The 18,238-nt window shown below is 42.8% G+C and overlaps 1 protein-coding gene across 1 annotated transcript; it reads right to left on the bottom strand.

The window, feature by feature from the left end:
* Positions 1 to 32: 32 nt before the first annotated feature.
* ACAA2 (acetyl-CoA acyltransferase 2) lies at positions 33 to 18,130 on the bottom strand. Its single transcript, XM_080371635.1, has 10 exons — positions 17,972 to 18,130; positions 13,105 to 13,271; positions 10,959 to 11,087; positions 9,035 to 9,151; positions 7,915 to 8,062; positions 5,312 to 5,487; positions 4,210 to 4,339; positions 1,927 to 1,997; positions 1,132 to 1,286; positions 33 to 205 (listed from the first exon to the last, which is right to left on the bottom strand). The coding sequence occupies exons 1-10, from the start codon at positions 17,985 to 17,987 to the stop codon at positions 121 to 123; spliced, it is 1,194 nt and encodes a 397-aa protein (XP_080227761.1). The 5' UTR covers positions 17,988 to 18,130; the 3' UTR covers positions 33 to 120.
* Positions 18,131 to 18,238: the final 108 nt, after the last annotated feature.

Genomic DNA, 18,238 nt, shown 5'->3' with positions numbered 1-18,238 from the left:
TCCTTTACCTGGCAGGAATGGCACAAAAGGCAGGCAGGCAGTGATGCTTTATTGTCACAAAAGGCAGAATTTTCTCGAGGAATTAGTAATTTGGGTGACGAGCGCAGTCCCCAGGATTGCTCAGGCTGTGTTCTCAATGATAACAGCAATACCTTGTCCACCACCAATGCAAGCCGACCCAACAGCATATTTCCCACCACGACGCCTGTACAGAAAAAACAACAGGGAGAATTATTTCTATTTATGAAACCCTAGCAGCTGTTGTCCTGATTTTCTGAAACTAGCTACCAATTAGGTACTACTAAAGACGATGTTCTACAATGTGTATGTTCTTTTTCTAGAAAAACATCATGAGGCCTGAACTGATGTTGGAATATTTCTGTAGAAAAAATAGGAGTTGCAGGTCTGAGTCTTTTGCCATCTGAAAGACAGTAGGTTATATTGTTCTTACGAACACAAAATGGCAAAGAATGACATATTTGAAATACTTGTGGTTTCACCACATAATAAAAACGACAGAAGTAAAATACAATTTTACTGCCTAGGTAGTTTTTTAAAGCTAAGTTTTCTACAGCTTTCCACAAGGTGCAAATTAACTGCGGCTTTATGGCTGGACACTAACATCGTGCTGCAGGTCCAAGCAAAAAGGTAGAATGATCTGTGCCCCGAGGGTCATTAAAAAAAAAAAAAAAAGGAAAATTCAGATTGAAATGGGGCTAAGTGTATCAAGCAAGCCAAAAGACTTCAAACTGCTGAAAACTGACTAAAAGCGAAAGAAGGTGATGACAACACCTTTTAAATACACCTTGTTAATAAGGGAACAGGCTTTGCTCAAAGGCCATTTCAAAACAGGAAACCTTCCCACTGACTATGGCAGGCTTGCATCAGATCTAGAGGAAGCAAAAAACCCTGTAATGACAGCAGACTGGAATATGAGGCAAGGTGCAGGACCTGAGCTCAGCACGAAGTTAACAAATTCATACAGGAACTGCTACGCTGCAGTGAGAAGAGTTGAAAGCTATAGTCAACTGGAAGATTTTTGTCACGCAGCATCCAGACCAAAAATCTTTTGCAGGTGTAACTACATCAGCACTGCATCGACTTACCAGTGGCTATCGGCCACACACATACCTTAATTCATGGACCAGGTGAGCTGTGATCCGTGATCCTGAAGCACCCAAAGGATGACCCATAGCAATGGCACCTCCGTTGACATTGGTTTTTTCAGGGTCAAGGCCCAGAACTTTTTCAACAGCTAGATACTGAGGTGCAAATGCCTCATTCACCTACAACACCAGAGAAACAATACCACTGTTCATGTCTGACTTTCCACACAAGCGTTCAGCAGCATGTGCGCACACAAGATTAAATGAGGTGCACTTCTTCTTTAGGTCATTTTGATTGCGAAAAATATTAAACATGATGTTTATAAAAGCATACTCTGACAACATAAAAATTGTCATGCCAACCCAATTCAAATTCAAATCCTTCCAGAACATGTGATACAAACCAAGAATGTAGTATGTTTTATATAAAACCAGGCATGGCATATTCTGATGCCGTGTGTTTGTGAAGAGCCTACAGCTCTGACAAAAAAGGGCCTTGTTCACAAATGGAGAAGTATCACTAACTTAAAGCATTAACAGTCCAGCCAACAGAGTAAAATTTCTTGTCACATGAGGGTATTATTTGTTCCATGGAATGCTATCGTGCCGTTTCCAATTTCCACGTGCCTTGGATTTTTGTGATGACTGTGCAACTGTGTGTTAGAAGCTGGATGGACAGAGGTCAGACAGGCAAGCTAAGACAGGTGGGCTCCAAACACGCAGAAACACTTACCTCATGAGGGCAAGCTACACATATGAGTGGTATGTTTCTGCTATGAAGATCAGGAATAACTTCACTGCTTATATTAAAACTCCTTACCTCTACCAAATCCATGTCCTTCAGAGTCAATCCTGCTTTCTTCAGAACCTCTGTAATTGCAGGTACAGGGCCTATTTGGAAATTTTATGTAGAGTTAGTTAAATTAAAAAAATAGAGGCTTATAAACACGTTACACATAGGATAGCTTCATAAAGTCTCATCAAATCCCCTCCCACAAGCTTCTGTGCAGCCAACGAATTCTGGATATGCCACTCACCTGCTTTATTAGGTGGTAAGAGAACCCGTAAACCTCAAAACTATTTGGCAGCCTTCTCAACACACTGCCAGGGAAAGTTAAGAGTGTCAGTACTGCTGCACAACTATGTTGGCAAACACAGACATAGCTTTCAAGTCAAGAGAACTGACAGTCCCCAGCCACATAAAAAAATGTCACAACACTTTTTGAGGCATTCTCCTTCCCAGTACTCTTGCTTCAGTGTATTCTTTCCTCACAACTTGCTGCCTCCAGGTATACAAAAAAGAAAAAGTTCTAGAGTTTGCCAGTCATGTGCTTAGTTAAGGGTATTGTTTTGGTGTTCTTAATATACTTTATCTGAAAATCTTCTAGTAAAAAAAACAATAAACTGTTCCCTTGGACCAGGTCCCAGCCAACTGAAGACAGGACAACTATTTTTGGAGAATATTTGAGTTTGGCAGTAAAACTGTTCTCTGAAGGAAGCGGACTTCTATGACCTAATGTAATACCCTACAAGAGGAGATTAATCTCAAAGCACAGCTACCTAAGGGAAAATACAGTCAAAGAGAATTTGAAACAGTTAATTAGATATGTGCTTGTAGGATAAAGATATTGAGATGTTAGATGGTAGCTGACAAAAAAAAAACCCAATCCTAAATGCTATCTCAGTACCAAAAGATGGGTTTTGAAAACTCATAGCTCAAAGAATAAAAATAAACAACCATAAAGAGAAGTAAATGACTGAAGAGACAGAAAAATTAAAAGAAGGGCCCAGTTCAAAGCTCGGTGGATTATTAGAAAGCCTCAGGCAGCTTAATACTAGACTCTAAATGCATCTCATTACAGACGGATTTTAGTATGCCTGTTACGCGTGAGAGTAATGGGAGGGTCTCATGTGGACAACACAAAGACCATTAGTGACAGCCAAGTAGACTTTTTTCCCCTCTTTCTCTCTCTCCTTTTTTTAAAAAGACAATGACTTCTCTCACTAGATATTGTGAGGCAGGACTCCCCATCACTATCAGTATGTGAAAGGGCAGTTGCTTAGACTGAGCTCCTGTTCTCAGATCTGTTGCTGTCAAGTCAATGAATCTCATCTGGTCTTTTTGAGTTGCTGGGGACAAGCTGTGGTGGTAAGGAGTTAGGATACTAAATGTTTCTCCATGTGATTTATGAAGTTTTTAAACAATCTAAAAGAGTTGCCTGACCTAGAAAGAATGGGCTAGTTTAGAAAGCACAATGACAGCATGAAGTCTAGTGAAAGAAACCCTCCCTCTACATTTGCTTTGAAGGTTGTGTTAGTCAGATAGTCTGATCAAGAAAACAAATCTGACAATGCTTCATTTGCATTTCTACTGACACATGGAACCAGTCAACAATGACTTCTCTGAACAGAATGGCAGAAAGGAAAAGCGATGCTGGGATACAATGCTGTCTACAAACTAAACAGAAGGGAAAAATCCTGGGGTGTCTGGATTGGCTTGGAGGGTTTGTCTGTGTTAACAGCTACTTTATTAGAAAGCATAAAGAAAGGGACTAACAAAAAAAAGAGAAGTAGCTGGTTTGCCAAAATAATACCTGAATAGATGTGCATTCTGGAATCCAATCTTAGCTTGGGCAACTAAGTAACTGCTGAAAGGTGTACACACAGCCAATACACCTTCAGCAAGAGGCGAGGAAGACAACTCGGTTACACATTTAATAACGGGATTTGAAGCTTACAGGAAACAACTGACTTTCAGGAGAAAATCGGTTTTAGAAAACACTGAGAGTGCCAATTTTCTTGACTTAACTAACAGAGTAAAAAGGAAAATAAAGAGGTGTCTGTGGGACTACAGTTCAGTGCTCATGCTACAGGTCAGGCACTGCACGTGCCCTTTTCAGCTGAACCGAGGGGTGAGTCAGCCCCTCTGGTTAAAGAGGGATGGACTGACACCATGGGATGGACAGTCTCTCTGTAGTAAGGCACACAGTCTTCAGAGCTACCAGACTCAGCACACTGCAGACTCTTTGCTCTAGAATGCCCAACACATGAGTATTTTAATGCTGCTTGATGCTATAAAATAACATGCTTTATTGCAACTTACCAATGCCCATTATGGAGGGGTCACAGCCAGATGAGTGATATGCTACTACTCTTGCCAGAGGAGTGAGACTGTGCTTTTTAAGGGCTGATTCACTGGCGATGATGACTGCACCAGCTCCATCACACACCCCCTTGCAATAAGAGAGAAACACATTCTTAGTGCACGAAAATACAAACAAAAAACCCCCACACTTCAAACTAAATATGCCCCTCAAAAAAACCCCTTGAGTCCCAGACACTGTTACTAGCATTTAACAGACAATTGTATTAGTGTTAATTCAAAACAACAAACCACAATCTTTCATTTTTCTGTGGACCGCAAAAGAAAGTTAAATATAGTTGTTCAATTGATTTCAGTGTTTTAGAAGGGTAAACCACATCTTTGCCAACTTAAAGTCTCCCTTACACTGGAAATGTCATTCTGTAAACTTGCAAAACCACTATTAATATTGGATAATGTATGTACTATTAATTAAAAAAAGATACTTTACAGACACCCATACTTACTGTGCTTATAATCTATTTCAGGCAGGAATTCAGACTACATGATCACAGTGGTCCTTCTGGCCCAAAGAACATGGATCAATTGATTAAGAAAGTAAGTGTAAGAGGAACAGTCCATAATGACATGCTGCTAAGCACCAAGTCTGCTCTGCGTAAGAGCAAAATGTGGTTTGGACTAGAGAGGATACTAATTGCAGTACAAGGATGAGAGGCAGCAGTGTGCCTGCTAATGTAATACATGATTTGTAAAGCAAGTGTTCAGTAATCATTGCCCACCAAAAGAAAGCAGAATGGCTAATTCTACACGGCCACTACGGGAATAATTGCAGGCTGAGGAGGAAGTGTCAGTGCCTCGCTAAAAGAACAGTGCCAGTCCACAAAACCAAATTTTAGAACATGGGAGCAGACGGAAGGATCCCCTGCCATCTTGGGGCTGGTACAGTCAACCAGGGGCATTCAGTTGCAGAATGAGAGATCATTTTCATCAGGAGGCACTGCTGACAGCCAAAGGCAGCTCAGTGAGACATAAATACAGTAACAATACATTTGGAGAACCTTAGAGGTGACACTTGCACAACCCAAGGCTTTGACATACTCACTGAAGCATTCCCAGCCGTGACCGTTCCATCCTTTTTAAAGACAGATGGGAGTTTTGCCAATTGTTCCAGAGTGGTCTGGGGTTTTGGGTGCTCGTCCTTTTGCATACTTTCTTTCCCCTTTTTTGTTTTCACTTCAATTGGTGCCATCTCAGCATTGAAGTAACCAGCATCATGAGCTGTAACCACAAAAAGGAAAACAGAAGAACTTGATAAAAATATCAAGATGATTGCGCAGCATGACCAATAATGCTATTTTCATGTGCACACATTTTTTGCTCTATTTTAACCAGAGTCCAGGGACAGTACTGTTTATGTTTTATTTTGCTTAAATAGGCTGGTTGGTGTTTACTGTTTGTTTTTTTTAGAAACTGGGCAAAAACTCCACAAATATACATTCTCAAACTCCTGCAAAGAAAGTCTCTAATAGGAAGTGTTATTTCAGCTTTAAATAACTGATTTTATTTTTTTTTAACCACTAGATTTCTGTTTGGTACACATCCTCCTATACCGTTGATTGATTCTACAGCTCTGTCAGTTATCAACGGGCCAAGAAACTAAATCTCACTTACAGAGGAACACGGAAAAAATGCTGAGCCATCTCTTCTCTGTTGATAACGAGCATAAGTTATTGTGTATCAATTAAAATCCTGTCCAAGGTGCTCCTCCACAGGATTTCACAGTCAAGTTACAAACTCAGAATGGGATTCAGCTGCCTAAATAACCAGAGACAATTCAAAACATTGTAGGTATTTAAGATGCCCATAAGAGCATCTGGCCACATCACCTACCACAACCTTAGACACCAATATTCAGGTAATTAAATGCTACTTTTGGTATCCACCATGTTTTATTGTGAACACACAGATGTATCCTATCTCACATAACTGAACCAAGACTCTCAGCCACTTCAAATCATTCCACAAATGCAGCTCCGAGGGATTTAAAACTAAGGCACTGAAACTTCCATATCTGATGTTGTTTAGCTACCTCTGAACTTCTCAATAAATTCTACAAAATGTTTTTCTTTCCTTGCTAGCTACAGGACTCCCTTTAGTTGAGAATAAGATGACCTGGTCATAACAAGCAGAAATAAAAACAGCAAGGCAAAAATTCTAGAAAACAAGAGAGAAGCAAAAGCCTCTTCAGGGGCACAGTTTCTAGCAAAGGCTTCAGGAATGGCAGGAGTTAGCTAACAAGATCAGCAGGGAAGATAACACATGACTAAAAGAAGTTAGAAAAAGCACTGCTTCATCCATAGAAGAAAATATAAAGTTTTCCTTCAAGAGTAGCAGGTGTTAAATAGCACCATCATTAGAATCTAAAAGCATGTTTATATTTTTGCCTCTTATGTTCACTTTTGGGTTACAGCGGATGCTGAACTCCCAGGATGATCCCTACGCATTCTACTGGTCTTTTGAAGTACCATCCTGTTTACACTATTCATCAATTTCACAGCAACCCAATGCCTCCCACTGATGGCTCTGGCCACTAAACCACCCAGAGAACAGTTTAAACACAGGTCCTCAACAAATAACCCCTCTTCAGATTCCATCTGCTCTAATCGTTTAAGAGTTGTCAAACAGCATATGATTTCCAAAAGAAAAATAATTTAGATCAATTATAGCACATGCTTGTATGCAAGAAGGATTGGGGTTGCTGTGGGAGAGGACCGTTCTGCAGCTGAGACGAAAGAAATAGGGGGAGTGAGGCACGCTGGGGACAACATTGCTCTGTCGCAGGCAAGACAAGGGCAAGGCATCCCACCAAAGGGGCACCAACAAGCCATGTTCATAGAATCTGAGAATGGTCAGGGTGGGAAGGGCCCTCTGGAGACCATCTAGTCCAACTGCCCACTAAAGCAGGTTCACCTACAGCAGGTTGCTCAGTCGTGTCCACGCAGGTTTTGAGTATCTCCAGAGCAGGAGACCCCACAGCCCCTCCGGGCAGCCTGTCCCAGGGCTCTGCCACCCTCAAGGTAAAGAAGTTCTTCCTCACGTTCAGTTGGACCTTCCTGTGTTGCAGTTTGTGCCCGTTGCCCCTTGTCCTGTCTCTGGCCACCACTGGAAGAGCCTGGCCCCGTCCTCCTGGCACCCGCCCTGAAGGTACTTGTACGTGCTGATAAGCTCCCCTCTCAATCTTCTTTTCTCCAGGCTGAACAGCCCCAGCTCCCGCAGCCTTTCCTCATCAGGGGGATGCTCCAGTCCCCTCATAGTCTTGGTAGCCTCTGCTGGGCCCTCTCCAGTAATCCATAAACATGAATGCTGTTCAGGCAGGAGGTTACATGTGACAGGCCAATGGCACTTGCTGCCTGGATGACTGCTGAACGTCCACTAGGAAGACACAGCAAGCCAGTGGAAAGGGGCTCATCACTTACCCTGCTGATAAACACAACACCTGACTCCGTATATTCAAAGCCAAACCCCCTAGGAACGGGCTACTTGTATCACAGGGCAAGCAAAACCATGAACTATAGTATCTGCAAATCAAAAGGCAAATCACACCAAGAGCTACACAAAACTTAAAAATACTTTGAACCTATGCTAAAAACTGACTAGATTTGAAACTAGTATCATATAAACACTTCCATTCCTAAATTTACTAACCAGCTTTACATCTCTGTTGTGTTTTGAATGCGTATCGGTCACAGTCCTCTCGAGTGATATTGTATTTTGCAGCCAGATTTTCAGCTGTAATTGCCATAGGTATTTTAACATATGTATCTGTCAGAGCTGCCCACAATGTGTCTTCCAACTGCAAGAAACATTATGAAAAGAAAATTATGAAGCACAGCATCATTAACATTTACTACTTCTAATTATTCTGCAACCTCTTGGAAACTAATGCCTCTTTGTAAAATTAACTCAGGTTACCTACAGATAATTTATTTAAATTAAAACAAACAGACTGCAAAACAGTATGCAAGTTCTTATGTGTTATTTTATTTAATCAAAAATTGTACTCTAGTGTCTAGAGTCAAAGGTTTCTGTAGGTAAAACATTTCAGGTGAGAAAACACTCAAATCTAACTTCACTTAACCAGATAAAAGGCAAGATCAGTCAGTCCAATATAGCATAGAAAAACGAAAGGACTGAAGCACTAAAATAGCCTAATTTAGCATTCTTATGTTGGTTATGACCCACTGAGTAAACTGTAATTATCAGAGCTGAACTGCATCCTGCTGCAGGTTTCCCACACTTCACCGAGGATTTATCATCAGAAAATTAAAAATAACTTGTCTGTCAATGGATTTAACTTCATGTTCCTACTTTTAAGTGAGAGATGCTTGTAACTTGGAGGTATACATGTTCTTTACCAGTCTATCTACCCACAGCCAGCCTTAGTAGCTTCATCTAAACTGTCTCCATTAAAAAAAAAAGGCTCTATTTCACAGCCTCTGACAAGTTTTTATGTTATATACAGGCTCTGATGGAATGTACCAAGCAAACTAAGTTTTGTGTCTAAGAGTTTATTGATAACGTGTCACATGGAACAAGAATTCAAACATGGTTTTGGAAAACCTAGAAAACCAGCATGCCTAACAAAATTGCCTGAAGCTACTGTTCTGATAATGTCTGAATACTGAATAAATGCTTTGAACAACTAAATCTGGATCTGATCTCCAATAATTTCATTTGCAAGGATACAGCGTCTACAGACCTGATACTTTATGTTGTTCTGTAAATGTGACTTTGTTCAGAGAGGAAAGTAAAAAAAGTACCAGACCTTGAGTTCTGCTCCTAATCTGGTTCCAAATCTAATGTTTCGAACTGCATAAGGAGCTTGGCTCATACTTTCAGCTCCACCACACAGAACAACTTCTGATTCATTAAGGCAAATCTCCTGTTAACAGAAAAAATAAAACAGGTCTAGGATTTAGTTTGCTGGTTTTGTAAGGCAATAACAACTGTTTTAGAAAAAGATTTCATCACCTACAAAGCCACACACACCGAATGAGTTCAAGCTCAGCCATGTGTACATTTACGAAGGGTTTACCCTTCTATTAAGATTGGGGTCCGTCTCTTTCATTAGGTGTTCCTTCTTCCTTCTTTCAGCCAGGAATGATTATATCAATGAGGGAGGAAGAGAATAAGAGTGCACACATGTGACAGGACAGAGGAACAAAGCCATTAAACATCTGCATGCTTGTGTGGTTAGGTTCACAGATGGTTTAGATTTTTTTTTTTGTTTTGAGCTCCCAATCTTCTCAAAAGGAACACAAATTAAACTTCAAAGCCTGAAACTAGACCTTACAATTCTAAAAAAAACAGGCATCATCTCAGAAAACATTAGCCAGGTAAGCTGACAAAAGAAATCCCCAAAACACACTAACTCATCATTGGCAAAGCACACAGAACCTAAAAGCCCCAATTCCTAAATGTGCCATCAGACCACTCAAAAAATTCTGCTTCCTTAAAATGAATCACTCAGTTGGACAGATAACGTTATTTGTGTAAAGGAATGGAAGCAGATGAAATGATATGCCTTTGAGACGACTCACTAATAATTAGTATGAATGATCTGTAGTAATATGTGCTGAGATGCTTCCTACAGTTACCAAAAACTTTGTGCACATTTAAGCAGCTCAGAATAGAAGCTGCAGCTTTGTTGTGTGCCAGAATAATACAGAAACATTAACTGCATTGATGAAATGCTGTCTTTGGAAGAGGTCTCACAACCATACTTTTGATACAGGTGGTCAAATTCTCCAATAGATTTTTTCTGCGTAGACCAACACATCTTACAGCCTTTGCAGAGAGAGCTAGAAAACGGTCAGATTGGTATTATTGTAAACACGTAACGTTAACTCTACATTGTCTCCCACATGCTTTTCGTCTAAGGAATCAGACCTAAAGCAATTCTCTAGTCAAGGGGAACTCTAAAAAAACCCAAACAACAATCCCCAAAAAACCCCAACCAAACAAACCCCAATTACATGGTTGCTCATAAATAAGGTTATTCATAAAATAACCTTTAATTTTGTTAAGTCTAGACCACTGCTAGTTGTAGACCACTGGTCCATATGAGCAAATGAAATAAAATTCATTGTACCATTTTAATCAGTGGTTTTGGCCAGCCGCTCAAAAAGAAGTTGATTTTCTTCTAATTTAAAAGAAGTGATGCTATAAATTATCTTACCCATGAAAGGGTTTCGATCTTTGAACAAAAACACACTTAAAAGCACAGGTTGCTGCTTACATAGAGAATATAAACAACAATCAGAAGATGAAAGCCTGCTGTAGTGATTCGGATGGCCAGTAATTCCAATCCATGCAAACAGGATCACAAGAATGCAACCACATTCACAGCTGAGCTCTATTCACTGGGTAACACTTGTCGCATTCCTTACATTAAACTTTTACATTAAATAAATGTAAGTCTGCTTACTTTTCTTTAAGTTTATTAAAAACTTACATTAAATAAAAAAATAGCTAAAATGATGATTTTTAAAACCAACCACAAAATACGGCACTGTGGAGGCTGAACTCCTGCACAAAACCATGCAGGACAACAGGAAGACTCTACCAGTGCTAGCTAAAAATCCATGTTCAGACTCATCCCAAACATGAAGTACACATTTCCACACACATCTCTCACATTAACAGTCTGATAAAAGTTACGACTAATCCAGAAATACAGAGCTTTGTACCTGACATCCGCTGGCAATGGATTGGAAACCAGAGCCACAAAGTCTGTTGACAGTGAGGGCTGGAACTGGGACAGGGACTCCCACACGTAAACCGACATGTCTTGCAATATAAATTGCATCTGCGGAGCTCTGCAGACAGAACAAATAGGAGGTTTTGTTACGCTTTATTTTCTTTGGAGAGCAAAAGTCTTGATGAAATGGTGTAATCTCATCACTGAAAAAAGTTAGTGTATATTCAGCAGAAATCCTGCTAGTCATAAGGAGCACTTTGATTCTCTTTAAAATGACACCATCCCATATGACCAAAAAGGGCCAATGTTTTAACGTGCACTTTAAAGAAACTGTGTGTCATAAAAGCTCGATATTAGGCAAAAAACAGGACTACAGATGTTAAAGCTGAAGTTGGCAACTTGGTAGTCTTACATTTTCCCTTATCCCTTATTTTCAAAGCAGCACACAGGCAACAGACTGTTGTAAGACCACATCCTGACTGGCAAGCAGCAATTATTTCAAGGTAGATTAAAATTGCTCAGACATCCAGGGGAAGGGCCCCCAAAAACCAGACAGTGTGGAAAATGAGACTGCTTTGCTGCTTCATATCCACTTCGTGAAATTTCATCACTGTGACGTTCTAATTGGACACTGGCCTGTTCTAACAAAGCAATCTCATTCCTCCAAAGCTTTTCAAAGACAGTTCTGTCACATTTCTATTTCAAAGCAAAGTACCACACCCTTCAGAACCCACTCCTTCAATAAACCGGGTCCAACAGGAGATGAAACAAAAACAATTCAGCTTCTGCGTTTCAACTGCTGAGTCAACAGATGATGATGGACACAGGTACAGGAAAAAAAATTGTGCACCGCTATAAGTTTGTAATGGATCTTTTCCAAACAGAGAGAACACTTATGCTCCTGGGGATCATGCCCTAAGCCAGTACGTATTACAAACACAAAGTCATGTGTGCAATGCTCTGTGCCAATGCAAGTTCAGAAAAAAAAAAAAATTCATCAAGCTACTTCTGCTGAAGAAGGGGAGTTTAAAATGGTCATACATTCATAGTTTAAATTTAAACTTAATCAAGTAATGCTTAAAAGAGATCCAGGACAAAAACCCAGAAGATCTATTGGAGTGGGGGAGTATGATGCAAAGGAAAACAAATGTAATTTCAACATGAAAAGACATTTTATTAGGAGAATACTATTTTTTATGCAAAAGCATTACAAGAGATTTGGATGCAGCAATTTTTTGTTTTCTAGGCCGCAAACAGTTCTTACAAAACCTAAAATATTAATTAGAAGAAGCTGAGATGGCAGCTGTAGGAGACAGAATAATCAAAAGCTACTCTTTTGGCCAAAAATCCTTAAGAAGGAATACTGCACCTTTGTTAACTTATCACAAAAGTTCTCAGTTATTTGTTTCTTTCGCACCCTTGAAACACTCAGTACAAAATTAGAGTGCCTACCCTTAGTAACAGTGAAGTCAGAATACACAACAAAACCAAACCAGAAATGCTGTTTGCTGTCTTGCCTAAAACAAAGACCTTCATCTACATATGTGGATAACTCCAGTTTTCCAGTGCTGGTGCCCCACATACAATAGCATCTGCATCACAAGGTCTTTGGAAAAGATACGATTGTCCAAATGTCTCTGCCAATCAAGGCTTGTATCCTTCCAGCTCAGGGTAAACTCATATCCACTTGAAAAAGTTCCATAGAAAATGGAACAGAAATACTCAAGGGAAATGGACTCAAATCAGTTACAGTCTCCAGAAAGAAAGGGATTTACACAATCCAGTGAAAACCTACTAATCACTGAGCGCAGCTCAAGTCATTAAAATATGAAAAATGTACCAGGGATGAGCAACGAACCATTTAATGAATCCACATGTCTTGGAAAATCAGCTTGTCCTAGTTTAAACTGCCTTTGGTACTAAAAAAAAAAGCAAGCTAAGCCTTGCTCCCAACAATACCAAAATCACGCAGGGCATGTCCCTTGAACACCAACAAGAAACACTACACTATAGACGCTACTTACCCATTTTGTTTCCACCCCTTTGGTTTATTCTTGGCTGCAAAACAGAGGTAACTATCTATAGGACCACAGTGAAATCATATCACTGACCAGCAAGTTTTCCATGCTACCAACCTGCATGACGCTGCCGACAACAACACTGTCAATGATCTCAGGAGAGACCTTGCCAGCAGCCAAGGCAGCTCGAGCAGCATGTTCGGTCAGATCAGTGGCTGTGAAGTCCTTCAGCAAGCCTCCATAGCTCCCGAAAGGAGTTCGCTTCGCTGCGACAATGAATACACCTGCAACAGAAGCAAGAATTATCCAGATGCACAGAACCTAACAGGCAGAAAGCCACTGAGTCAGCCTCAACTGGGTAACATCATAAATTCACAAGCTTTGTAAACATAGGCAGTATGAAGCTACGTAGTTCCAAGATAAAGGAGATGTAGGATAGAGCAATGCTTTAGACAGGGAAGGCACGCAGAATTAACAGTCAGAAGGAAAAGCTGGGAATGTTTCAGAAATACTTCCTTTCCACAAACAAATCTGGAGAAAAACAGTTTGGATAGCGAGCAAAGGAGGCTGCCACACCACATCAGACACTAGTGCTGGTGTACTAAAAGCATGGAAGCAACATCTGTGAAATCCCATAGTAGATACCTGTGAAATAATCAGATGAGGAACAGCTCTTCAAAAAAACAAAAACAAAGAGGCCAGCCCCTCATCCTAGAAAAGTGAGCAGATCTTTGGTTTATGCTCTGAAACAGTCTATACAAAGGGGAAAAAAAATAAAGCAAAACAAAAACCCTTTTAATATGCATTTTAATCTTCATTCCTTTAACTTAAGAGGAAAACCACTCCCTAATCAAAAGCTTCATGCTATTTCCAGAATTTTACAAGTCATCTAAACTTCTCAGAAACTGGCAGACTGATGCTAAAGCAAACTCCGTTTTCAACTGACAGGAGATAGCATGCAAGCGTCCACGTACACATGCACTGACCAGTAGCAGTCTATACAGGAATTCCAGCTTGGGAGAAGCCATGTCCGAATGAAAACAAACACGTGCTGCCTGCCTGCCACAGCCGCCTCTGCTTCTGTGTGCAGAACATGCGGGAGGCAGCCTGTGAACTTTCCTCCAGTTGAACCATGGAGCTTGCATACCTCTCTCCTACAGCTGCCCTGCAGCACCCACCCTTATTTTAAGTAACACTGCAATGATACATACAGATACGATGATGAAGGCAAATGAAAATGCGTCTTCATTAAGCTGCTCACAAAAGCTGCGTTCAGGCTCTCTGTCAAGGCAGTGAGAGCCATATTCTCCGGCTGGGTTGTCAGAGAGAAGGTGCTCCTCTGCCCCTCATGTATTTGGATCCCAAGCTACACGATCACAGAAAAGGACCTTCCAAAGTGGCAAAGGTCAAGGCTCACCCCACTGACAAGAGCCTTGAACACAGGGCTGGGCAGTGAATGTGCTCAGATCACCTGCACAACACCCTGAGGCAGACTAAGCAAAAATTGCAGCCTGAAGGACAGGGTCAGATCTGATAAGGAGAAGCTGGGGGAGCTGGGGGGTCAGCCTGGAGAGGGGGGGCTGAGGGGAGACCTTCTGGCTCCCTGCAACCCCCTGAGAGGGGCTGGAGCCAGGGGGGTCGGGCTCTTCTCCCAGGGAACAGGCGACAGGACGAGAGGGAACGGCCTCACGTTGTGCCGGGGGAGGGTTCGGCTGGGAATGAGGGAAAATCCCCTCACGGAAAGGGTGGCCAAGGCTGGCACAGGCTGCCCGGGGGGCTGGCGGCACCCGCCCTGGGGGGATTTATAGCACCTGGAGATGTGGCGCTGGGGGCCATGGTTAGCGGTGGCCTTGGCAGTGCGGGTTAGCGGTTGGACTTGACCTTAAAGGTCTTTTTCAACCTAACCCATCCTGTGATTCTATGAATGTGAAAAACATTAATAGCAAAACAGAGTAACACCCTCGCAGCAGGATGCCACCCATGGGCTTCTTTCTGGGTACCCAGAAGACCTCAGAAAGAAGTCTTTGCTAAGCATGCTACTGCTGCTCCCGCTCCCTGACACAGTAACCATTAAATTCTGCTTCTCACAGTTTTGATTTCCTCAAAAGGAATAAACAGCTGCTAACTATTATACATCCAAAAAGCCTGGTCTTCAGGCCTTCACGTGTAGAGGGAACATCACAGCCATTACACATACCTATCTCAGGAGGCCTCCGTATATCCAGCGGTCTGAAAAGTCACAAGGCTGGTCCTGCAGTACAGGTCTTGTGCCCAGGTTTGTAACAAATGCTCAGAACTGACCCCTTGTACACACAGTGTACGCCATACCCATCATCGGTTTTCACTCTTGATTTAACCACCACTGAACTGATACCAGCAAGTAGTTCAATTTAACCTGAAACAATTCTTAATCCATCGACCAAATGTTTTTTACATCGGTTGTACACATTTTTTTTTTAAAAAAAAAAACGCTGAAAACTGCTAACAGACACCAGGTGTGAACACCTACAAGTTTTGTTTTTACAAAGGTGAGGATATTTTAACTGATTAATGTTTATGGAAAACAGATGTGTTCAACAGAGTTACTGCAGAATTAGCCCCTGGACTCTCTAAGCCAGGGGTCCTCAAACTTTTTAAACAGGGACCGGCACGCAGATGAAGTGGCAGGAATTCATCTGCGGCTGCTTGGTTCCCCCCCCAAGTCCCGGTGGGGGAGGGGGGGGGACAGGGAGTTCTGTAAATACCGGGGGCCGGATTGAGGACCCTGGGGGGCTGTATCTGGGCCGTGGGCCATAGTTTGAGGACCCCTGATCTAAGTATTCAGGTAACAGATTTAAGTTTAGACCAGTAGTTTTTCATTTAACTATCCAAGATATATTGTATTAACAATAATTTATGGAATGTTAAGTTTGATTCTTCATTCAATGTTAACAACACCTGCAAAAAAACGACCCTTAGCTCTTTTAAGGATTATCTCATATTCCTAAGCTTATCTTCCCTTCAGCAAAGCAGGACTTGACACTCTGCCTTCCGCCACTCCTCCTGCTCACCGATTTCTGCCCCTTCCAAAACTGTGCCGCAACCACTGATGAAAAGGCTTTGCTGCAGATCAGCTCAGGGACCTGACCAAGCTAAAAAAACTTGTTCTCCTCCCTTTTGGCCAAGTTGCTGGTTATTCATGTTATTTGCTGAATCACATACACCAGGTTGCCTTACAAACAAACACTCTAGGGGCGAGGATGGAACTTTGCCCTTAAACCCTCCTTTCACAATAACGACACCTCTCTTGCTTTCAGTGGGGCTGCTCACTGCTTCCCGCTCCTTCCCAACAGCAGGGCCAAAGCATAAACCAGAGCAGATCATGTAACGGAGGCAGCTGAAGACTAACCCAGAGTCAGCAGAAAACAAGGGGCTAATTTTCATTTGGATCAGTTCTGTACCTGAGCTCACCTTCTGGTTGCTCAAAAAACCTGCACAGTAATTCAAGACTAACAGAGAAGGCTGGACTGAACCAGGAAAAGAAGCAGCAGTGCAGCCTCTGTTGAGTTATGCTGTGTTAATCTGACCACAGAGCCATTCCCCTAAAGGGATATTACTTCAGAGCCTGCCTAACTGGAGAGACATCTACAAGTGCTACTCTCTCCACAGAATTGCAAGAGGGGCAACAAGGGATGGCTGGAGCCCTGAGCCAGAAAGAACTCTATGGCCTCTGACAGCTCTTCCCAAGTCACCATTAATTAGTACTGTGCAACATTACCATGGCAAGACTTCCAGAGTCTCTGCAGTTTTCCAAGGTGATAAACACTGCATGAGAGCTGACCGCTACCAAACACATAGGTATCTGGAAACTTTTGGGGCTAGAAAGCAAAAGATCACTCTGAATCCTTATCAAACGCTCAACTCAAGACAGCTTTTAATCTGGTTTTGTTAACCTGCTATTATAGGTTTGAAATACACCCTAACCCTCCAACATTTCTCAAATGTACTTTGTATGAAACTATTTCTTAGTCAGATCCTACTTTGAAGACGTAAAAAACAATCGTTAACCCCAAAAAAGTTAAGGAGCAACAACAATGTATGAAAACCACTGCAGCAAAGGATTAAAGATGATCCTGAAACAGGCACAGAAAACTAACAAAGGAGTATGGGCAAAGCCGCTTTCTGTATCACCCAGCTCGGCAGAGCAATGCAATATTACTGCGACACTGATTAGACAGGCTTGGCACCGAAATCCCAAACCACAACACACAGTCTGTCAAGCAGCAAAGCACTGTCAAACAGGTAAAAGCCCTATTTCAATCAACTTCAATTTTGTTTTTAAACAAGACCAGGTATCAAAGGGCATGTTTATCTCCTTTTTAAGAGAAAATTTAAACCACATTGAGCATGAAGCACCCCTTCACACAGAACACCTCCGGGAGCCACCGGTGCTTGTGGACTTTTTAGCCTGCACTGCCAGTGCCGACACAGGCAGGGGTTGGATGTGAGAAAATAAATTTTCAGTCGCTGGTGCTTCAGGCAGCACCTCCAGCGACTCCTGGTCACTGCGGGCGAACTGGACGGGCAGGCGTACCCTTTGCTACGGGTCTGCGTGCACCCGACCCGGCTTAAGCACCGCAGAGAGCCACACGCAGACCGTTCCGTTGTGTAAAACGGGCCGACACCGCGCCCCTTCCCTACCCCTCTGCACCTAACGCCGTTTATTTCCAGCTGAGGAAAATCCCCCCGGCGGGACAGGCACGGCTTCCCCGGCCCCACTCCGGATTCTCGACGGAGAAGTGGCGCTGCCGGCGGGCTGCGAGCCCCTGCAGCCGGGCCTGCCCCTCACCGCCGCCTCAGACCCGCCACCAGGCTCCCTCGGTGGGACACGGGCCGGGGACCCCAGGCCCCGCTCCCTAGCTCCCTCAGGGGGACACGGGCCCCGCCACCCCGCTCCCTCAGGGGGACACGGGCCCCGCTAGCCCCGCGCAGCCAGGAGCCTCACCCCGCAGCAGCGCCATCCCGCACCGCGCCGCGCCGCTCCGCCGCGCCTGCGCCGCCGCACATTCGCCACGCTGGGGGCGGATCTATTTTAAAATTGTTTTTCTTTGTTTGCTTGTGGAGTTTTATGTTGTTGTTTCACCTGGCGCCTATTTTCTTTCCGCTTACCGTATCCCCCGCCCCGTGCCTGGAAAGGACGACGCGGATTTGGCGAATCGGCGGTGGGGGAAATGGCGCCGCCGCGTTGCCCTGGTAACGGCGGGGGGCAGGC

This window comes from Falco punctatus (genome assembly GCF_963210335.1).
Source record: "Falco punctatus genome assembly, chromosome: Z".
NCBI lineage: Eukaryota > Metazoa > Chordata > Aves > Falconiformes > Falconidae > Falco > Falco punctatus.
The sequence above is the reverse complement of the archived record's forward strand: the minus strand, read 5'-3'. Positions and strand labels throughout refer to the sequence as shown.